At 34.7% G+C, this 17,799-nt stretch overlaps 1 protein-coding gene across 1 annotated transcript in view; it reads right to left on the bottom strand.

Moving 5' to 3' along the window:
* Positions 1–17,799, bottom strand: part of LOC108508138 (diacylglycerol kinase beta-like) — a gene marked incomplete at its 3' end in the record, with an annotated part of 108,979 nt that overhangs the window by 44,472 nt on the left and 46,708 nt on the right. The window contains exons 5-7 of the mRNA XM_017836705.1: positions 7,054–7,207; positions 5,686–5,721; positions 3,980–4,120 (exon numbers count right to left, since the gene is read on the bottom strand). Of these exons, the coding sequence (XP_017692194.1) occupies positions 3,980–4,120; positions 5,686–5,721; positions 7,054–7,207 (331 nt within the window). The remainder of the gene's footprint in view (positions 1–3,979; positions 4,121–5,685; positions 5,722–7,053; positions 7,208–17,799) is intronic.

Genomic DNA, 17,799 nt, shown 5'->3' with positions numbered 1-17,799 from the left:
GATGTTTACAGGACACTGTAATGCTGTCACTGACAGTAAAACCCAATCAATCTGCTTACAAACTGTCTTATCAGATGTTTTTGGAAACATAACATATGACCTATTTAACAGTGAAGAATCCCAGCACGCTGGATCCACAGCAAATGCTGTTACAGTCCAATAAATTCTGCAAGCAAAGTTTATAAGTCTTCAGGAAACACTATAATGAGAAGTGAGAGAAAATTCTTAGCAATTAGAAAGTAAAATTCAGAAAGAATTTGATTATTTTGGGACTTACAGCAAAACATATTTAACTGTTATATGGATTGGCTTGCTTCCCTTATATCCTCCATCTGGGGAATAAATTGTTCATCTAACTGTGGGGAAAAATGGTAGGTACTACACTGCTCTACCACTTCAACAATTTTTGCCACTACATTGCACTGCTCTTAAGAGCTGTAATATGAGATTGATGATGTTTACTGTAGTACACTGTTTAAAGCCACTAACTATTCCTTAGTTACAGGCTAAGAAAGCCTATAAAAATCTCCTTCTTTGCCTGGAGTTACATAGCACAGTTACAGTGTAAAACAACAGTTAATGTCAAAAGTCACCAGAGATTGGTGCTGCCCCCGCTAGTAGGCCTTCTACCAAAGCTCAGAGCTTGACAGCTAATATTATCTGACAAAGGTACTATTAAGCATTCAGTTTCCATAGGGATGAATCACTGAATCACTCAGTGATAAAGTTCAAATCATTTGGTTCTCTTTCCTCCCCCTCTGTGATTCTAATACAGTGGTTAAAAGAACGTTTTACAGTTATCATGAAGGCAAGGTTTAGCATTTCCATGATCTTTACCTACTCCAGAGAAGTAGTGCTTACAACTTTTTTTTCACTTAACGTGAATCAGTAGTTCTAATCAGACATTTAGAACCAGACATTAGCATAATTATAACTGTTTCACTTTGTAGCAAACAAGTCTTTTCAATTACAAATGTATCGGGTAGTAAAAAGGCTCAATCTGTGTTCTTGGCTAGACTCTGAAAAACTATGCTACTGGTCTGGCACGCAATCTCTTTTCTATTCATACCCTGCTAAATATTCATGTTCTCACTGATTTACACACTCTAGGAGAAAAAAACAACAACAAAATGATAAAAACAACCCAACAGAAGTTCTGATGCAAACTGCAGAGCTCAAGTCGCCTTTTCCCATCCCCTTACCTGATAGCACTCTATTTCTACTACTAGACAGTAATATGACCTTAAAGGATATCTTCTATTCTTCTAATGTATCTCTGTGAGGACTGTGGGATTTTCTTTATATTCAGGCCATACATAGATTAGAAATAATAGATATGTTGAGCATGTCGAATAGGTGAGGTTTCCACTGCTTAAGACCTCTAGAAATACATTGTTAATAGGTTGGAAAATCCATTTAACTGCTGGAATACTTGTAAGTCTATGAAAATCTGTAGATCATACAGATCCAAAACCTAAGCATTATTTTCTTTTAGTGTATTTTATCCTCTAGCTTATACCAGATTCTATTTGAAAGCACCATGTTCATTTTCTGCTTGTCCTGAAGTAAGTTTCCAAACACTCAGCTGTGATTAATTTTTTCAATTTTTGTCAACAGAGAAATAATAAAAAAATCATGATTAGAGATTAGTATTAATATTAATGTCGACAACTCCACAATAAGTAATTTTTCTTTTTTCACTTCATTGTTGAAAATTATAATTTACCTTACAGCCACAGGATCTACTGCTATAAAACTATTTCAGACAAAGGGCGAAATTATACCATTAATTTATAAGAAGAATTCAACTAAAATCAACGGGAAAGTCTGCATACTAATGGTACAGTATAAGTCAAAATTTAGATACTAAAACGTGACAATACATGGTATATTTTAAGTCTGTATGACTGTACCAGGGTGAATTTATGCTGATACTTTTGGTCTGTGTTTGGCCCCAGCCACCTGTAGTAGTTTATATTCTCTCTGCTAAATTCACTGATAAAACAGTGAATTCGTCCTTGGAGGGAGAACTTCTGTATAAACTGTTTTAATTGGTGTTCTGTGATTGGCTAATTGTCCTCCAAGGTCGCTGGAAGGAGAATTTGAGGAGGAGGATGATGAAGTAGCGCCCTCAGACTCAATTAAGAAAGACCCCCAAGGCATACTGCGCGTGCGTGCGGGGATTTCCAAAGTTCTCGTGCTGAAGGGATGCACTTACATAGCCAAGAGGGTGGGACTGAGGGCCTCTGGCTGGGCAGTGCTGGCCACGCCTGGGAGGCTGAGGTCACTCAATTAATTGTATAAAAGCAGACAGTGCTTTCTTGGAGGTGAGCTAGCTTCACACCAAGGACAACATTGTCTTTTGGTGGGGATGCCTGCCAGTTTGTGAACTTACTGACTCGCCAAGGATGCAGCCTCTGCTATGGGTAATTATAGGGATGCTAGGTCGGTAAGATAACTTTATGGGCAACAGCTGGGTAACTGGGGAGGTCGTGCCGGGGGCTTATTTCTCTCCTCCTTCCTCTCTTTTGGGTTTGTTCGTTTTGTTGGCCACCTCTTGGTAATAAATATTGGTTTTTGTTAAGCTTTTAACGGTGTCATGATTTTCAGGATTCAGTGTGTTCCAAACCCTCCCTAATACAATAACAAAGTAGAAAATAAACCTATAAAATAATATGCCCATAATTATACACAGTAAATACAAATGACCTTGAATATACAAACATGCAAGTACCGTACACCTATCAGATCATGCTCTCTCCCTCCTAAATCATATAGAACACAGTCTTTTGCACATGTAGTTTATATTGCAGGAAGTTCATGGAAAATTCCCTAAACTATAATCATCACCTGCTCCTCTGTCTCTCCTCCTTTTCATTGTACCAATTCCTGACACCAGGGGAGGCAACTAATCTACATTTCATGCTATGGTTTGTGCACTGAGATCTTCAGAGCTCTGATAAGGCTTGCATAACTTGCTACCGTGAAACAGTTATTACACTGTAAGCTAAAATCAATTCTAAGAACTTAGTTTTTCTGTGCTTGTGTTCTGAATGCACATTCATGTGTACATTCTCGTATTCTAATCATGTGATACCAAACTGGTGTCACCAAATCTGGAGAATAGCTGCTTATAATCTTTGCTGAGGCAAAGGTATCAATGATCTTATAGTACAAAGTTGCCATTGTAAGCTAACTACAGGTAATGAAACATCAAGATACTTCAACAATATGTGGTCATGTAACCATGTAATGAATTTTTACTCTGACAGAAGCCTACTGTTTGCATGCCCTATCATACTGAATGTTTACTTTCCATATTAGAGCCTGATCCCACAGATCTTCTATAGACAGACCAGCTACGTATATTGAAGTATATTTGATCTCAATGAAGACATTTTTCTCCAATTCACAAATGGAACTCAAAGTTATTTTTTAATAGGTAGAGGTGTTGTGCTTTATTGACTCAGGCCCCTAATTAAAAAAAAAACATTTCTAACTTCCCATGTCAAACACTCATTCCCAACAGTGAGGCAGACTTGGATCATTCTTGGCTTTTCAGTATTCACTAACATTATAGAGCCCACAGCCTACACTAACTATTCTTTTTTTGAATTGGCTTGTTTAGTACAGATTATTCACTCCATCTATATATCTCCAGGTATCCTCAGTATACATCATTTGTTTTTCTCAGATCTGATGCTAATCAAGGGATGACAGTATAGAAAAGATTATTTTAACTACAGAATGTACAATCCTTACTCCTCATCTTTACGAGTGCTAGATAGAGCAAATTTAGTTAAAATCTCATGAAATTAATACTATTAGAAAGATTAAAAAATAATTTCTGCAACAACAGTCACCTAGAACCATATTTTTATAATGCAGCTGTCTCAAAATTGATTCTTAAACTCAGAAACAGAACATTTGATGACTTGTGGAAATAAATATATAAAATTAACTTTAAAAAAGAACATACATTCTAGCTTGTCTTCTGGTCTTCCTCTTTCTAGCAGTGATAAATAGCAAACAATATCTTTCAGCTGGATCATGTCAGGTAAATGTAAGTTGGCAGGAGTAGGAGGTCTGGATGTAGAGGTACCTTTGTTAAGTCTCAGACCTGGAAATAACCAATAGCCATTGTTAGTCTTCACATATGATACAAGCAGAAAATGAAAACAAAACTCTTGCATACATGCATCTTTGTTTTATGTGAATCTCAGATTACTTCTTCATCCAAAGTTCTAAACAATTTGTGTTCATAGTTTATCCAGCAAAGGTAGAATTTAAATGATAGTGAGGTTTGGAAGTGTTGTACAAATAAAGCGAACTATCAGACTACCAGCCCAATTATGGGAATGACATAACCTTTTTTTCATTTGCATTGATCTGATGTCAGTTGGCTATAAACCAATTTGGTGAATAATTTTAATCTACTACATTACATGTTAAGTATTAAAACAATCCCTGCCCAACTCTGCCTTGTGCTTGTAGAATCTTCATTTAATTTATAGACTGACACCAACTACACTAATTGAAGATGTTTTAGTGTCAAACTCTGCTAACACCCAAGTGTATTGTTATCCCAAAAACACAGCCAGATGCATGTCAGTGCAGTACATATTTAAAACATGGAAACCTCAGTGACAAACTACCGAGGAAATAAACATAGAATTTAAATATGTGCTCAGACATTATGATTAACAGCAGTTCCAGTGTACCACTTAGAATACAAGTTTCAAAACTGCCAAACTTCTTTTGTTTCAGGACAACATTAGTATGACCAGTCCTGATGATATTACTGGAATCTGCAGGATCAAAGTTGGAAAAACTGGGAAGGACAGCAGAACACGGAGAAAGCAGTAATAAAACTTTCTTTACAAGTTGTTACATTTCTTTCTGATTTTAGTGATGTTAAAGATGAAACTTTGCAAAAGGATATACTGTTCTTAAAAATTTTCTGTAACTAATTCAGTACAGATTCATCATTGCACACATAACCTGAATACATAATTTCTCTCATCCATTTGTCTTGAACAAGTTAATTACTGTAGCAAATGGAAATAGAATTTTGGTGTGGTTTTTTTCACTGTCCTATTTTTACTTTGAAATACTTCATTGCATTCTGAAGACATCTTTAAAAGTCTACATGTTAAAAGGTAGTTCTATATGTTAAAACAGTACATGTCTACACATGTTAAAACAATAAAATTTGGTAAATAAGAGCAAATTGGCATGCAGAAAATGTATCTTGGAATCAAGTCCATGTTCATGGTTTCAGGCAAATAATAAACTGAAAATAAATATTTAAATGAATAAAAATATTTAACAGGGCAGTATTCTATTTAATGAGCTTGCATGTCAGTTAACTGTCATTAAAATTAAGACATTATAAAATGTTATCCAATTCAGATGCTAGCTTTAATCACAAAATTTACACAAATAGTTCGCATTCCAGTCATGTGAATATTATTCACAGAATAAAAAGTATTTCAAAACTTGGGATAACTCTTTTCAAAAATATATAGTCCTGACATCCAAATGGAAAGTAATACAAATTTTAAGGTATCTTTTAACTTATCATCAGCTGCAAGGTACAGGTTAAATTATTACTTCTTAAACAGAGGTGGGAGAGGCTGACACCAATGTTCTGACTTACAGATGACTCTCAGTGCTTCTGCTTACCTGGCATCTGTTTCCATCTCTCTTCAGATGCCTTAACTGAAAATACAATTTATAAACAGACATGAGTGGACCAAAAGACATTAAGTGAAAAACAAACATGTACCAGGAAGACTGATAAACTCTACTACTTTTCTTGTCATCTTCTCTAGCTCTCATGTATCTTTTCATTTTCCAGAAGAATGTCAAATGTTTCTGTCAAATTTATTTTGCAGTACCAGTCAGGTTTTTTTCACTATTAGCAACATTTAAAAATTACTAGATATCCTAAAACAAAAGTTTGCATAATTGCCATTTGCACATCAAAATGTACTAATGCACAGTTTTTCCCTTTAAATTCTACAAATTATCAAGACACAACATTTAGTTTAAATCTCATGCAACTGAATTACAATATAAACAGTATATTTTCAACCACAAATAACTCTTTCATGAGGTGAACTGAATTGCCTCTCTGAACATGTTTTTGATATAACAATTTATCAAACAGTCCTCCTGGTATTACGTTATATACAAATGGAACATTCCTAAGCCGGTATTTTGTTATATTATTTCTGAAGTCCTTAGTAACTGGAAAAGACGAAAACTAACTACAAAGTGGGAGAAGTTTGTGCAGGAGAAAAAAATTTTTGGAAGAAGCATTCGAGTAAGAAACTTAGCATACAGTTTAAACAACAACAATAATAACAACTTTAATAACGATGTTATAATAATTATCATTATTATAATTTTATCACACATAAGAATAAAATATATGAGAGAGAATTATAGTAAAAATGAAGAAATTCGAGTATAGCCTATACTGGGCAGAACTTATCTGTAAATCTGGCAATGACCTAAAACCAGTTATTATAATTTCTACATACGAAGTGTCAAAATCATAAAAATACAATACCAGAATGATAAAAGACGATTTTTTAAAATAAAAGCTGCTAAGTATGTAGGATTACTAACAACAGAATCACACCTAGACAATTAAAAGAAACAGCAGTAACTGGGCACAGAAACAATAGATCTCCATCAGGAGCCTTGGGTGTGAAGCTCTGAAGGCTTCTACTTGTTTATACAGTAGAGTAGGCAGCAAGATCATGTAACCATAGCAATCTGATTAGCATTAACATGACAAAGACCGTCCACTTGGTGTCTCAGCTGCATCATTATTATGAATTAGAAGATTAAACCATTTAATTTCCATTTCTTTTCACAGCATTTCTTATCATGAGTGAGTTAGTTTCTCTAATTTCACAAATACCAGAACAACCTCCCCCACCAGCATATAGTTTAGAACTCCAGATATTTAAAGCTATTAGAAGTAAAATAGCAGAGTGAGGGAACCTTTAGCTCTTATATTACTGTGATGTTATCACTTACCTCCAGAAAGGTGCTGTGGCTTGTTTTTTATTAATGGGCTGCAGTGAGATATTTTGTTACTAAATGATGTAAAAAGATGCTCAACAAAATCATCTGGTAACTCTGCCTCCAGAAAAGTCTTCATGAACAGCTTGAACCCCTCTAAATCAATTGTCTAGAGTGAGGGGGAAAAGAAAAAAAAATGTGAATGTTTTGTAAAAAAATTCATACTAATCCAACAGATAATATTCTGTTAACAAGAACTTTGAACCGTATTTGAAACACTTATTTCTGAAGATATAGACTGGCACAGCTATTCTTGAAAGCGACTATTGAATTAAGCATTACTTCGAAAACTGACAGTATTGCTACAATACCTCAGTATGAGATAGCCCAGAGTAAATTCAGAGCCCTTATATCAGACCCTGAAATCAAGTTTCATGCTCTCTAGTTTGTTGATTAGAATACGGCTTAACAGTACATACAAAATTGCAACTAAAGGCACCTATGGAGCTCACAGGGATGTACTTAGTATATCTTATCTTTTCTATAATTAGACAAAAAGCAGGGGATTTTTGGATGTCTAATTCAGAGAATTGAAGTCCTTTGGTCTTTTCCTAGGTGGTAACATGTTCTGCTGGTGTTTGTCAAAGAGTTACTAATCACCCTGTTTTAAATAGGGTAGGTCCCAGTAGTCAAATGAGAGTGCTGAGATATACAGCATTACTTACAGGGGGGAAAAAAACAAGTTGTTGGTTCAAAACTTTTGTTATTTACTTTAATTTGGCTTTGGTTTTGCCATCAAGGTAAGAACTGATTAATAAAACTCCATTGATGACTGATCCTGTTAAGACAGCATTGTCTGTTTTAAGTAATAAAATGAATCATAAAATATCTCAAGTTGGAAGGGATACATAAGGATCATTGAGTCTAACTCCCTGCTCCTCACAGGACTACCTGAAACTAAACCATATGACTAAGAGCATTATCCAGATGCTCCTCAACCTCTGACAGGCTTGGTGCCATGACCACTTCCCTGGGAAGCCTATTCCACTGATCGACCACCGTCTGAGCGAAGAACTTTTTCCAGATGTCTGATCTGAACTTCCCCTGATGCAACTTCATTCCATTTCCTCGTGTCCTGTTCCTGGTACCAGGGAGAGATCAGCACCTCCCCCTCGAGGAAGGTTTAGACTGCAATGGGGTCATAGCAATGTGAAGCATTATGATCCCATCCTGCTAATACCAGACTACTAAAGATAAAGTTGTCCTGAAAGATATTGACACAACTGCATACTTATCAATGGTGCTACTCATTACATATATGACTTTAAAACAGCTTATCATTAATCTGTAAAAAATAGCGTTATTGTCTTTGTTTCTAGATCAAACAGAAGAGCAACCTGTCATCATTAAAATATTAAGAGACAGAGCCAAATTATACCACAAAATTGACTTTGAGAGTTCTCCCCATGCTTCAGAAAGACTCCATTTCTGCATAGAAAACTCTAGTGCAACTCCTTTAGTTTAAAAATCATCTTGAAACCATGTCAGAAAAAAAAGAAAATCAACACTAAATTTTCCAAACACCTCAGTGAATTTGACATCTGAGTCACAGTATAAATAATTTTTTACAATTATTTTAAAATCATTTTAACACTCTGGAGCAGAGATTTCCCCTGACTTCTTCGATTTTTCTTTTTATGTATTTATGAGATGTAAACATTTTATGCCAACATGAAACAAGGTTTTTCCATTAAGACCAAGACTTAACTGCCTCAGGTTAATGTTTTAAATGTGTATCAATACCCTCATGAGGGACCAGCAGCATAGATTGCAAAATTTGACTGCTCTTGTGCAAGTCATCATTATTAGGAATGAAAGCTTGGCAAAGGGGTATCTATGCTGAGCTTCTAATATACAACTTCATTGGAGAAAGAAGTTCAGTGAAACCAATAAAACTCTCACCTCTTGAAGATTAAAATAGCAGAAACCTAAAAAAATAGTGCCGACAATGCTCAAGCTGGGTGTAAAATGGAAATAATCAACTTGGACATGGACTCACTATCTTTGTCTCATCATAGAATTCTGGCCACACTTTTACTTTGGCAAATCATATTCTGTTTCACTCATGCTACAAACTTCATATTTTTTCTCTCTAATAGTTACCGACATTTAATTCACTGTGTATAAATTATCAAACCACAACGGCAAAAGGAGTTGTATCCGCATCCAAGTAAACCGGTGATTAGTCTACACTATATAAATGTATTTTTTAACTGCAAGTATAACAAATACATTAATCACTAAATCAACCAACTTTAGCAATGTGAAATTACTTTGTTAGATTGTGCATTAATGAAATGTGTATTAGCTACTTCACTAAATCATATACACAAAAAAAGAATAGCTAAGTGAAAAAGGAAAGCAAAACCATGGATGGACATGTAAAATATCTTTTCATTACATCAGTATTTTCTTTATTTACTTTGTCTGTGGATTTTATGCATATACTTCTAAAAATATTCTTTGAATATTTTTAATGCCCAAGTGACATTGGTCCTCCAAGCTGCCAGCCATAACTAAATCCCTAATGCTACATTTTTTCCACTTTTGAGTTCAGAATTATGCCTGGTAGATATTTGGATAAATAAATAAGGTTAAAATTCTGTGCTTCTTCTTACTGAAGTCTCTCTTTCTCAAAAACCTTCAAACTTTTCAATATTTTGTAATGGTGGTCAAACTATAATTTATGCCAGTGTCCTCCAAGACGTGTGTTCCAAACTGCCTCATGTTTTCTGGCCAGAAAAGACAACAGATAGCAAAGAAACACATGACTTGGTTGCCACATCCTGTTATTATATTTGACATCCTGACTGCCACCAATCAGGGTGCTTAGCAAAGAACAAAGGAAAGTGGGTGGTTGTTCCACAGCCAGATCTCTTCACTTGAAAGTGCTTTATCCTCTGTTCTATCGTTGCTCTGTGACCTGTAGTCCCTAAGGGAAGAAGCAACATTCATACAACCAGAGTTCAGACATTGCTCACCTAAAAGCTTTTAAACTATGCTGAAAGTTAGTTAGGAGCTGGTAAGTGGTTTGAATGCATTTCATAAATGTTTCGAATAGCCCAAAATTCAGATGCAAAACCACATGCTGTATGTAAAGAATGTGCAAAACCAGTCCTGCCCAAGGGAGATCTATGTGTAGAGCCTGGTGTTTAGGTTCTTGCCCAAAACCACAAAATCTGTGATTCTACTATTCCATAGCTGAAAAACATTTTAGAGGACCTAACATAATCAGTGAAGATTATCCTATTAGAATTGAACTCTAAAGTAGTACAGTCATTTCTGGATATATGCTTTTGTAAATGTATATACAGTAAATAATTGAACTAAGATAGACTACAGCAGATCTAGAAGTAGTTTAGATTATCCATCTAGCTTTCCAATGCAAAAGAGGTGAGCTTTAAAAAAAGCAGCTCACTTTTAAATTGATTTCAGTGCTTTCTCTATCATCTCTCTCTTACTGTAATATACATAACCTATTACATGACTGTAGAAAAATGGAATAATTTCTTAAAAGAAATCCTGTGAGGACCACTGTAGAAGACACTGAGAGGTGTTAGAGTATTCTCACCAAGCAGAGGTTTTAGTATTAAGTATAGTTCATTTAGAACAGAACACTGAAAGATACAAAACATTTGCTCAGCTTAATTTAAAATAACTTTCACAGGAGAGTGAACAACACAATATTATAAACATTTCTCTATTCTGCAATTATACACTATTTTTCTTTTTCCTCATGGAACTTTACCCTTCTGAAATATGGAAATGCTGCAGCAAGTAGCTACCCTTTCTTTAATTACTTACATTTCTCCCCAGCCCCAACTACTTTTCAAAGGTACTGCACAATGTTTTGGTAAGCAAGACAACAAAATAAGGAAAGCAGAGGACAATAATCTTCCATCTTTACATGCATCATGCTCAATATGCTATGTAAACCACAATATCTTCTTTTTAAATCTCACTATCAGAATTTTTCGGATGAAAAGTTCAATAAATTTTGATACGGTTTGAAAATAATTTATGTTAATGAATTCTCAAACATTAATTAAACAGTTCAGATCAATAACATCAGAATAATGTACAAGCCATAATGGTGAATGTTGTTTTCTTAAGCACGCAGGCTAATTGCTTAATTTTCAACAGTTGCTTGCCTTCCAGAAGCTCCAGCTGAATTTAAATGAACCTGAGAGAGAAGGATTTAGCATTTCAGAAGGCATTTTCCATGACGTTTCCCAAGTGAGGGGATGAGAGCATGAGAGGATGTACCAAACTGACAACAATTAGCCTGGCACATGAATTAATTCATTCCATTTCACAAGAGACTGTAAGGGCATAGAGAGATTATGATCACAAGTTTAGGGATCTCAGGAAAATTTTCAACATAACAGAGAGATAAAATAGGACATAGTTGAATCAGGGGAACATGAAAGAACTTTCAAATAACTTGGCCTAAATCTTCTGAGGAGAGAGGGGAGTCAAAAGCAAGAAAAAAAAAATCTATGCAGTTTTAGCTTTGACTCTAATAAAAAGGGTACCAGAATCCTTGCTTGTAGGTCACAGAAAGGTATGGTTTTTTATACTAGTCATATATAACTGGATTCCTATTTTTATATATCAAACATCTGATTCACCAAGTTTATTTGAGCTCCTGTTCTTATGTCTTACAAAAAGAAACTTTAAAAAATAAGACTTCATAAATCTTTATAATCTTCTGTATTACTGGGTAACAAAACTTCATTTGGTAATGAAACATTTTGATATAAGCCCAAAGAAGTACACATTCAAAAGCCCCATTGAGTTTCAGCTAATTTAAACCATAACATCCTTATAAAATTAATTTTGTTAATACTTTTAGAAGTAGTCATTATTATCAGTTCCTATTTATAGATTTTATAATTGGTTCCAGTTAACTGAATTTAAAAAAAAAAAGTTCTATATTCACCTTGGAGGAAAGGAAAGGAGAAGAGACAGAAGGCATAAGCAACACTGCATAATTTTAACTTTACAATTATTTTTAAAAAATGAAAAGTGTAAACAACTTTCATCTTTTCTGAAAGCAAACATGAAACTAGACTCACTATGGCTCAATGCATAGGGAATTTAAAAATGTGCATCTTTTCCTCCATGATAAATTGTCAGGGAAAATCCATAACATTTAATTAACCATCCACAAAATTTCAAAATTAATCCAAGCCCTAAACTGCCAACAAGCATTTGATCCATAAGTATTTTTTTTCCTGTAAGTTCCTTCCAAACTAATAAAGAAGAAACAAACCAAAGTTTCTAATGGGGTCTAAGTCACTGACTGGCCACAGAAAAAAGGTTCTCATTGTACATATTCATAAAAAATAAAAACCATCTACAAAAAAAAGGCACTGTGCACCAAGTGCAACTGAGACTATCATTTCCTTCTGAAAGCATAGAAAAAGCGACAGATTTTCCTGCTTGTGGGAAAAAATCTCCTGGTAGTCACCTCACCAGTGGGAGTTACCTTGGTTAATTTCCCCTATTTGCCTGAGGAAATTCAAACTTATGTCTCTTTCTCTAAAGAGCATCCAAATATCAGGAAAGAGCTGAAGATTCACTAAGGGGAAAAAAAGAGGTTTCAGTACTGTCTATGCCAACAAAATTATTAAATATTTATTTATAAAAATGTGACCAAACTAATTACTGAAATACTCCTTTGAATGAGGAGATGAACTGAACATGTTTAAGAGACCAGGCTACTAAAAGAGAGGTATCAAAACAGATGTCAAAATGTTTCAGCTGTTCAGGCAGTACTTCTGGACACGTGGAAAAATTCAAGATGCTTAGGTAAATTTTATAGAAAATAGCTGAGACAAGTTTTTTATTTCTTTTCTTTTTTATATTGCCATACCAGAGTTGGGTGCTACCTTTAATCAGAGTGGAAATAACCCATTTTGAATCTATGCCTATGTTGAAAGAAACAAAGAACAAAAATATGTACTGCATATAGATAAATAAATATTCATCTATACATACTATTATATGCAGTACTAAATGAAGCAGCAAACAGCAATTTTAAGTTGCTCAGAGAGGTAATTCAGTGCCTCAGGACTATAACATGTCATCTCATATCCTGCATATATTTCACAATGACATTTTGGCAAATATGCATTAGTCCAAAACACCTAACAGTTGTGGGTATTTTAATGGTAATGTCATGAACAGATTACATACAAAAAGTTCCATTAGTACAAACAACTCACTGTTACTTCCTTATGTTTAAAAACAGTAGAAGCAGTTTTCATAACAGTGAAACAAAGCAGACTAAATCTGTCTTATTTCCAGATACTATGAGAACATTCCTGTTGCGATGTTTGACTAAGAAAATATAGACATATATGCCCAAATCTTCAGTTTCAATTGAAATCTACTTGTTGAAGAACCCATATCCAACCAATATGTTGTGGTGAAAATTTTTCTGAACCTTATGGCTTATGGCATCCTTTACAAGGAAGCTACAAACAATTAAGATTTGCTCTGCCAACTCCCATTACTTTGAAGAAAATTCCTTTCCTCAATTAGCCCTTTTAGAACCAGGATAAAACAGAAATAATTAGGCCAAGAATTATCCTCATAATAATATTATTAGAATAATATAATAAAAAACAGTTTCTCAAGGAACTCAGCTACAACGTCTTATACATTTTGCAAAATACAAGAATATAATACTAAAGCAACACTAGCTATATGGATATAAAAAGTGGCAGCTGCAAAAGGTAACACCATATAGCACCTATTTTGTCTAAAATAAAAATCTGGAAAGAGAGAGAGAGAGACGATGCCATTTGTGGACAGACTGGATTATGTTGGGGAGTAACATCTGGGCCAGGTAGGCATAGGGGGAAACAGCAGTGGCTATCAATCCTTCTTCCAAACTTGTTAGATGTCTCCACTAACTCTGCTGTCAAGGAGGGATCACTGGCTAAGCGTAAATGGTGTGGGGAGAAAGGTTGGAAATGAGCTTCAGACCCCAGATTTGGACTCCTGAGAGATTTCAACCACATCTAAAGGCAACCTTCTTTGAGCAGCTGCCTGACGTTATTAAGGAAAATGGTGATGGAGCAGACAAAAGGAGTTTTTTTCAAGTTATAAAGAATAATCTGCACTCAGTGGAAGAACTGAGGTAAGGTCTAAAAGAACACTGTTCTCCACAGAACACTGTATTTCCTTCATCCCCATCTGCTAAAAGCTCCTGGCAAACGTCTTAATGGCACACCAAGCATTCTGAGATGTTTACCTATTTTTCTATACTAATACATTTAAAACTCCAATTATATAGAAAATTCTTTAGCCTGGGCTTTTATTGTCCTTCTCCATCTGAGCAAACCTCTCTTATGAAGACAGGTTGAGAGAGCTGGGGTTGTTCAGCCTGGAGAAGAGGTGGCTTCGGATGCCCCATCCCTTTAAGTGTTCAAGGCCAGGCTGGGTGGGGCTCTGAGCAACCTGGTCTAGCAGAAGGGGGCTCACAGCAAGGGGCTTGGAACTAGATGATCTTCCAGCTCAAACCATTAGATGATACTATATTTCCCTGAATCTGAACACTGGTTTATCCTTCTTAACATACCACAGAAAATCCTATGACAGAACAGCAAGTACACATAAAAAGACACATTTGAACAAATGACAATCATTGAAACAGAAAAAAAAAGTTACTAAGGAATCTTAACTGCAAAGAGTTAGAAGTCACAAAGAGGTTAAAGATCTGGCAACTGATCAGATAAAAATACAGTTTTCAGGATAAACAATAATTTTCAGGAGAGTTTCCAGGATGACACCGATTACGTTATCTAAAGGATTAACAACTATGAAGAAAAGAAAATATTAAAACTAGTTTTGGATTCAGAGGCATTAAAAATCTCACTTTATTTGTGGTTAACAAAATAGTCTGGGATTTTATTCTCCCACTAATACACAGAATACTAGCAAACTGAAAATAAAGCAACAACTATTTTCCATAGTGCTATCATGACCACATGTGAATTTCTTTGCAGTTACCCACTGTAACACATAGATATGTGATAAGATGCTTTTTACCTTATTAACACCACTAAAGAAGGCATATATCTTACTTATCTTTCTACTGTAAACCAATGGCATAAAACTCTCCAGTTTCTTTTGAATCCCAGATTCCCAGAATATAAGGGACTCAAAGGAAAAAAATGGACATCAGTCTATGCTTAACATGCTTTAAAAACTCTCCAGTGACTACGATAAGAGTTCTGTTTCTTCTCAAGCACTCGCTGATAAGTACGTTACACTAATATAGTGCTAGTTCATAGAGGGTGTCTTTCAGTCTCAGGAAATCCAGGAACTGAAGGACTGGTTTCCCAGTAGCAGTTATGACTATGTTTGGCAAAAGACCAGACAATTTCAGGTGTCTTCTAGTTTTGTATCAGAGATATACAGACCAACACTCAACTAAAACCACAGGTCTTGCTCAGGTCTCTGTATTCTGTTTATGGCTACAACAGGCTATGGAGATGCCATAAAATGCTTGATTCTGTCCCAAGCAGCAGAATGGCTTCTACTACATTGTACAACAGAGAGAAAGAAGTTGAACTCCATCTACAAATACTGCACGTATTTGACTTCTTTCTTTCTCTTACAGCAGTTAGGCTGTGCAATTTTATCATTTGCTTTTCTGCTTTACTGATGTACAGAGTAAGATCAAGAAAAAAATCAAAGTATGCATATTTTAAGATTTATGCCAACACACAGAACTCTACATGGTATAGACATCACAAGTCAGTATATCCTGAAACTAAGAATACATAAAACATGGTTCCTCAGTGAGGAATATACAAGGATATATACAAGTGAAGCAAGTTTTGGCATCCTTTACTGTATTATAAAGAAAACTATATAGAAGTTTTAACTATGCTCTATAATATTTTATCTCCTACCATACTAAGACATTTGAAGAGAAGCAATAATTTAGTAAGAAAGTGGCAGCTTCTGCCCCAAGCTCTACCCTAACAACAAACTGCAACTGAAGGGGTCTAATGGACTTCTATATTTTCCTAGCTGGTGTAAATGCAACGACCAGTTCCATTGGATGACATGTAGAAAGAAGGAAGAGAAGCTCTATCACTCCACTTTCTTTGTCCTCACAAGACACCAAAAAAGCAACTTATTATTAGTCTCTTGACAAAAGACTATTGTGGACCCCATTGTGGATGGGGTAGGGCAGGGAGGGGTAGAATAATAACTCCTTTTAATCCTCCCCACCACACTGGCCACATAAATGGGAACAAGACATGATCTAGTGTTTGAAATTAATCTCCACTCAAAAATTCTTTTAAAATAGCACATTCTTTTTGTTTTTTTCTTCTTTTAGATTTGTAAAAAATATTTCAACATAAGCCATTGTTTTTATTTTCCTGAAAAACAGAATGGAAGGGAGAAGAAAGAAAAAGAAAAAGGATAAATAATTTCTTTCAAGAGACTAGCATGAAATATGATTTTTACTTATTACAGAGAAAATTTCAGAGATAATGGAAAGAGAATTATAGTGAAATGTAATTATCAATTAATTACTTTTTAAATTATGTTGCCTGATCTCAAAATGGTGCTAAAAATGTAGAGTCATCAGCAGCTTTCATCTACTGACAGTAATAGCTCTGAGTTATTTTTTAGGTTTGGGTAAGTTCCTTTAACTGATTATTTATTTTTAAACAATTTGTATTGACCCAAAAAAGAACTACTGAAAAATTTTCTAGGTTTTTGGGGAAAAAAAAAGCAGGGACCGTATAGAGAGGGTTAATAAGCTAAAAACCATTAATTACTGAGAATACATATTTTTTTTTGTGTTTAAAATGTATTTCTAATGTTCAAAGGTAGAAAGTCAAATTAATTTTGGAATTCCTCATGAAGATTGGCTTTGCTCATCAAAGTTTAATTTAAATTGAAAGTCCTTAGCATTTTCTGAACTAAGCATTTGCTTTAATACAGTTTTTACATGATTACTTTTGAAAATTCTGGTAACCAAACAAAACTAGTTCTTAGCTAAAGCAGCCTCCAAATTCTCATTTGCTGATATGAATGTTTACAGAAAAAAAAAAAAAAACAACAAAAAATCACACACTCTCACAGGCTGCTCCTACCAAATATTCCATATGGCCAAATAATATTTGGGTATTACCAATACACAGACATATAGTATTGCCAAAATTTTCCCTCAGCTCTTCAAAGAAGTAAAAGCAACAAAGCATCTGAAATGGAAATCGGAAAATTTTTATGCATTAACTAGATTTTTAAGCATAATCTTCTAGTACTTTCTCATGTTATTAAAACAAATTGATGCCAATTACCAAAATAAGTCTGGAATGTATACACCAACCACTGTAGTCTCATCCCAATCTTACATTTGGTTAAAAGAAAAACCAAAGACACTTTATTACCAGCAGTTTTTCTTTAGTACATAATTCTATACATGCACAAGTTCGTACATCCATAAGTATTACACATATAAATACGTATATTTAATACATTATTTTTACTAAATATGCTATATTTACTATACAAATGTGGCAAAGTTTCTTAAGAAAGAGTGTTAAGGCACATTCTAGAAGGATCTTGTAGGAGATCACCACTCAGAGTCTTTTGAAATTACTACAAACCAAACAAAGTGACAAGTATGTAGATTGCATTCTGTCCCAGAAAACTTGTCATCCA

The sequence above is a fragment of the Lepidothrix coronata genome, unplaced genomic scaffold (assembly GCF_001604755.1).
Source record: "Lepidothrix coronata isolate B3197 unplaced genomic scaffold, Lepidothrix_coronata-1.0 Scaffold282, whole genome shotgun sequence".
Taxonomy (NCBI): domain Eukaryota; kingdom Metazoa; phylum Chordata; class Aves; order Passeriformes; family Pipridae; genus Lepidothrix; species Lepidothrix coronata.
Note: the sequence above shows the minus strand (reverse complement) of the source record. Positions and strands in the feature narration are given on the sequence as shown.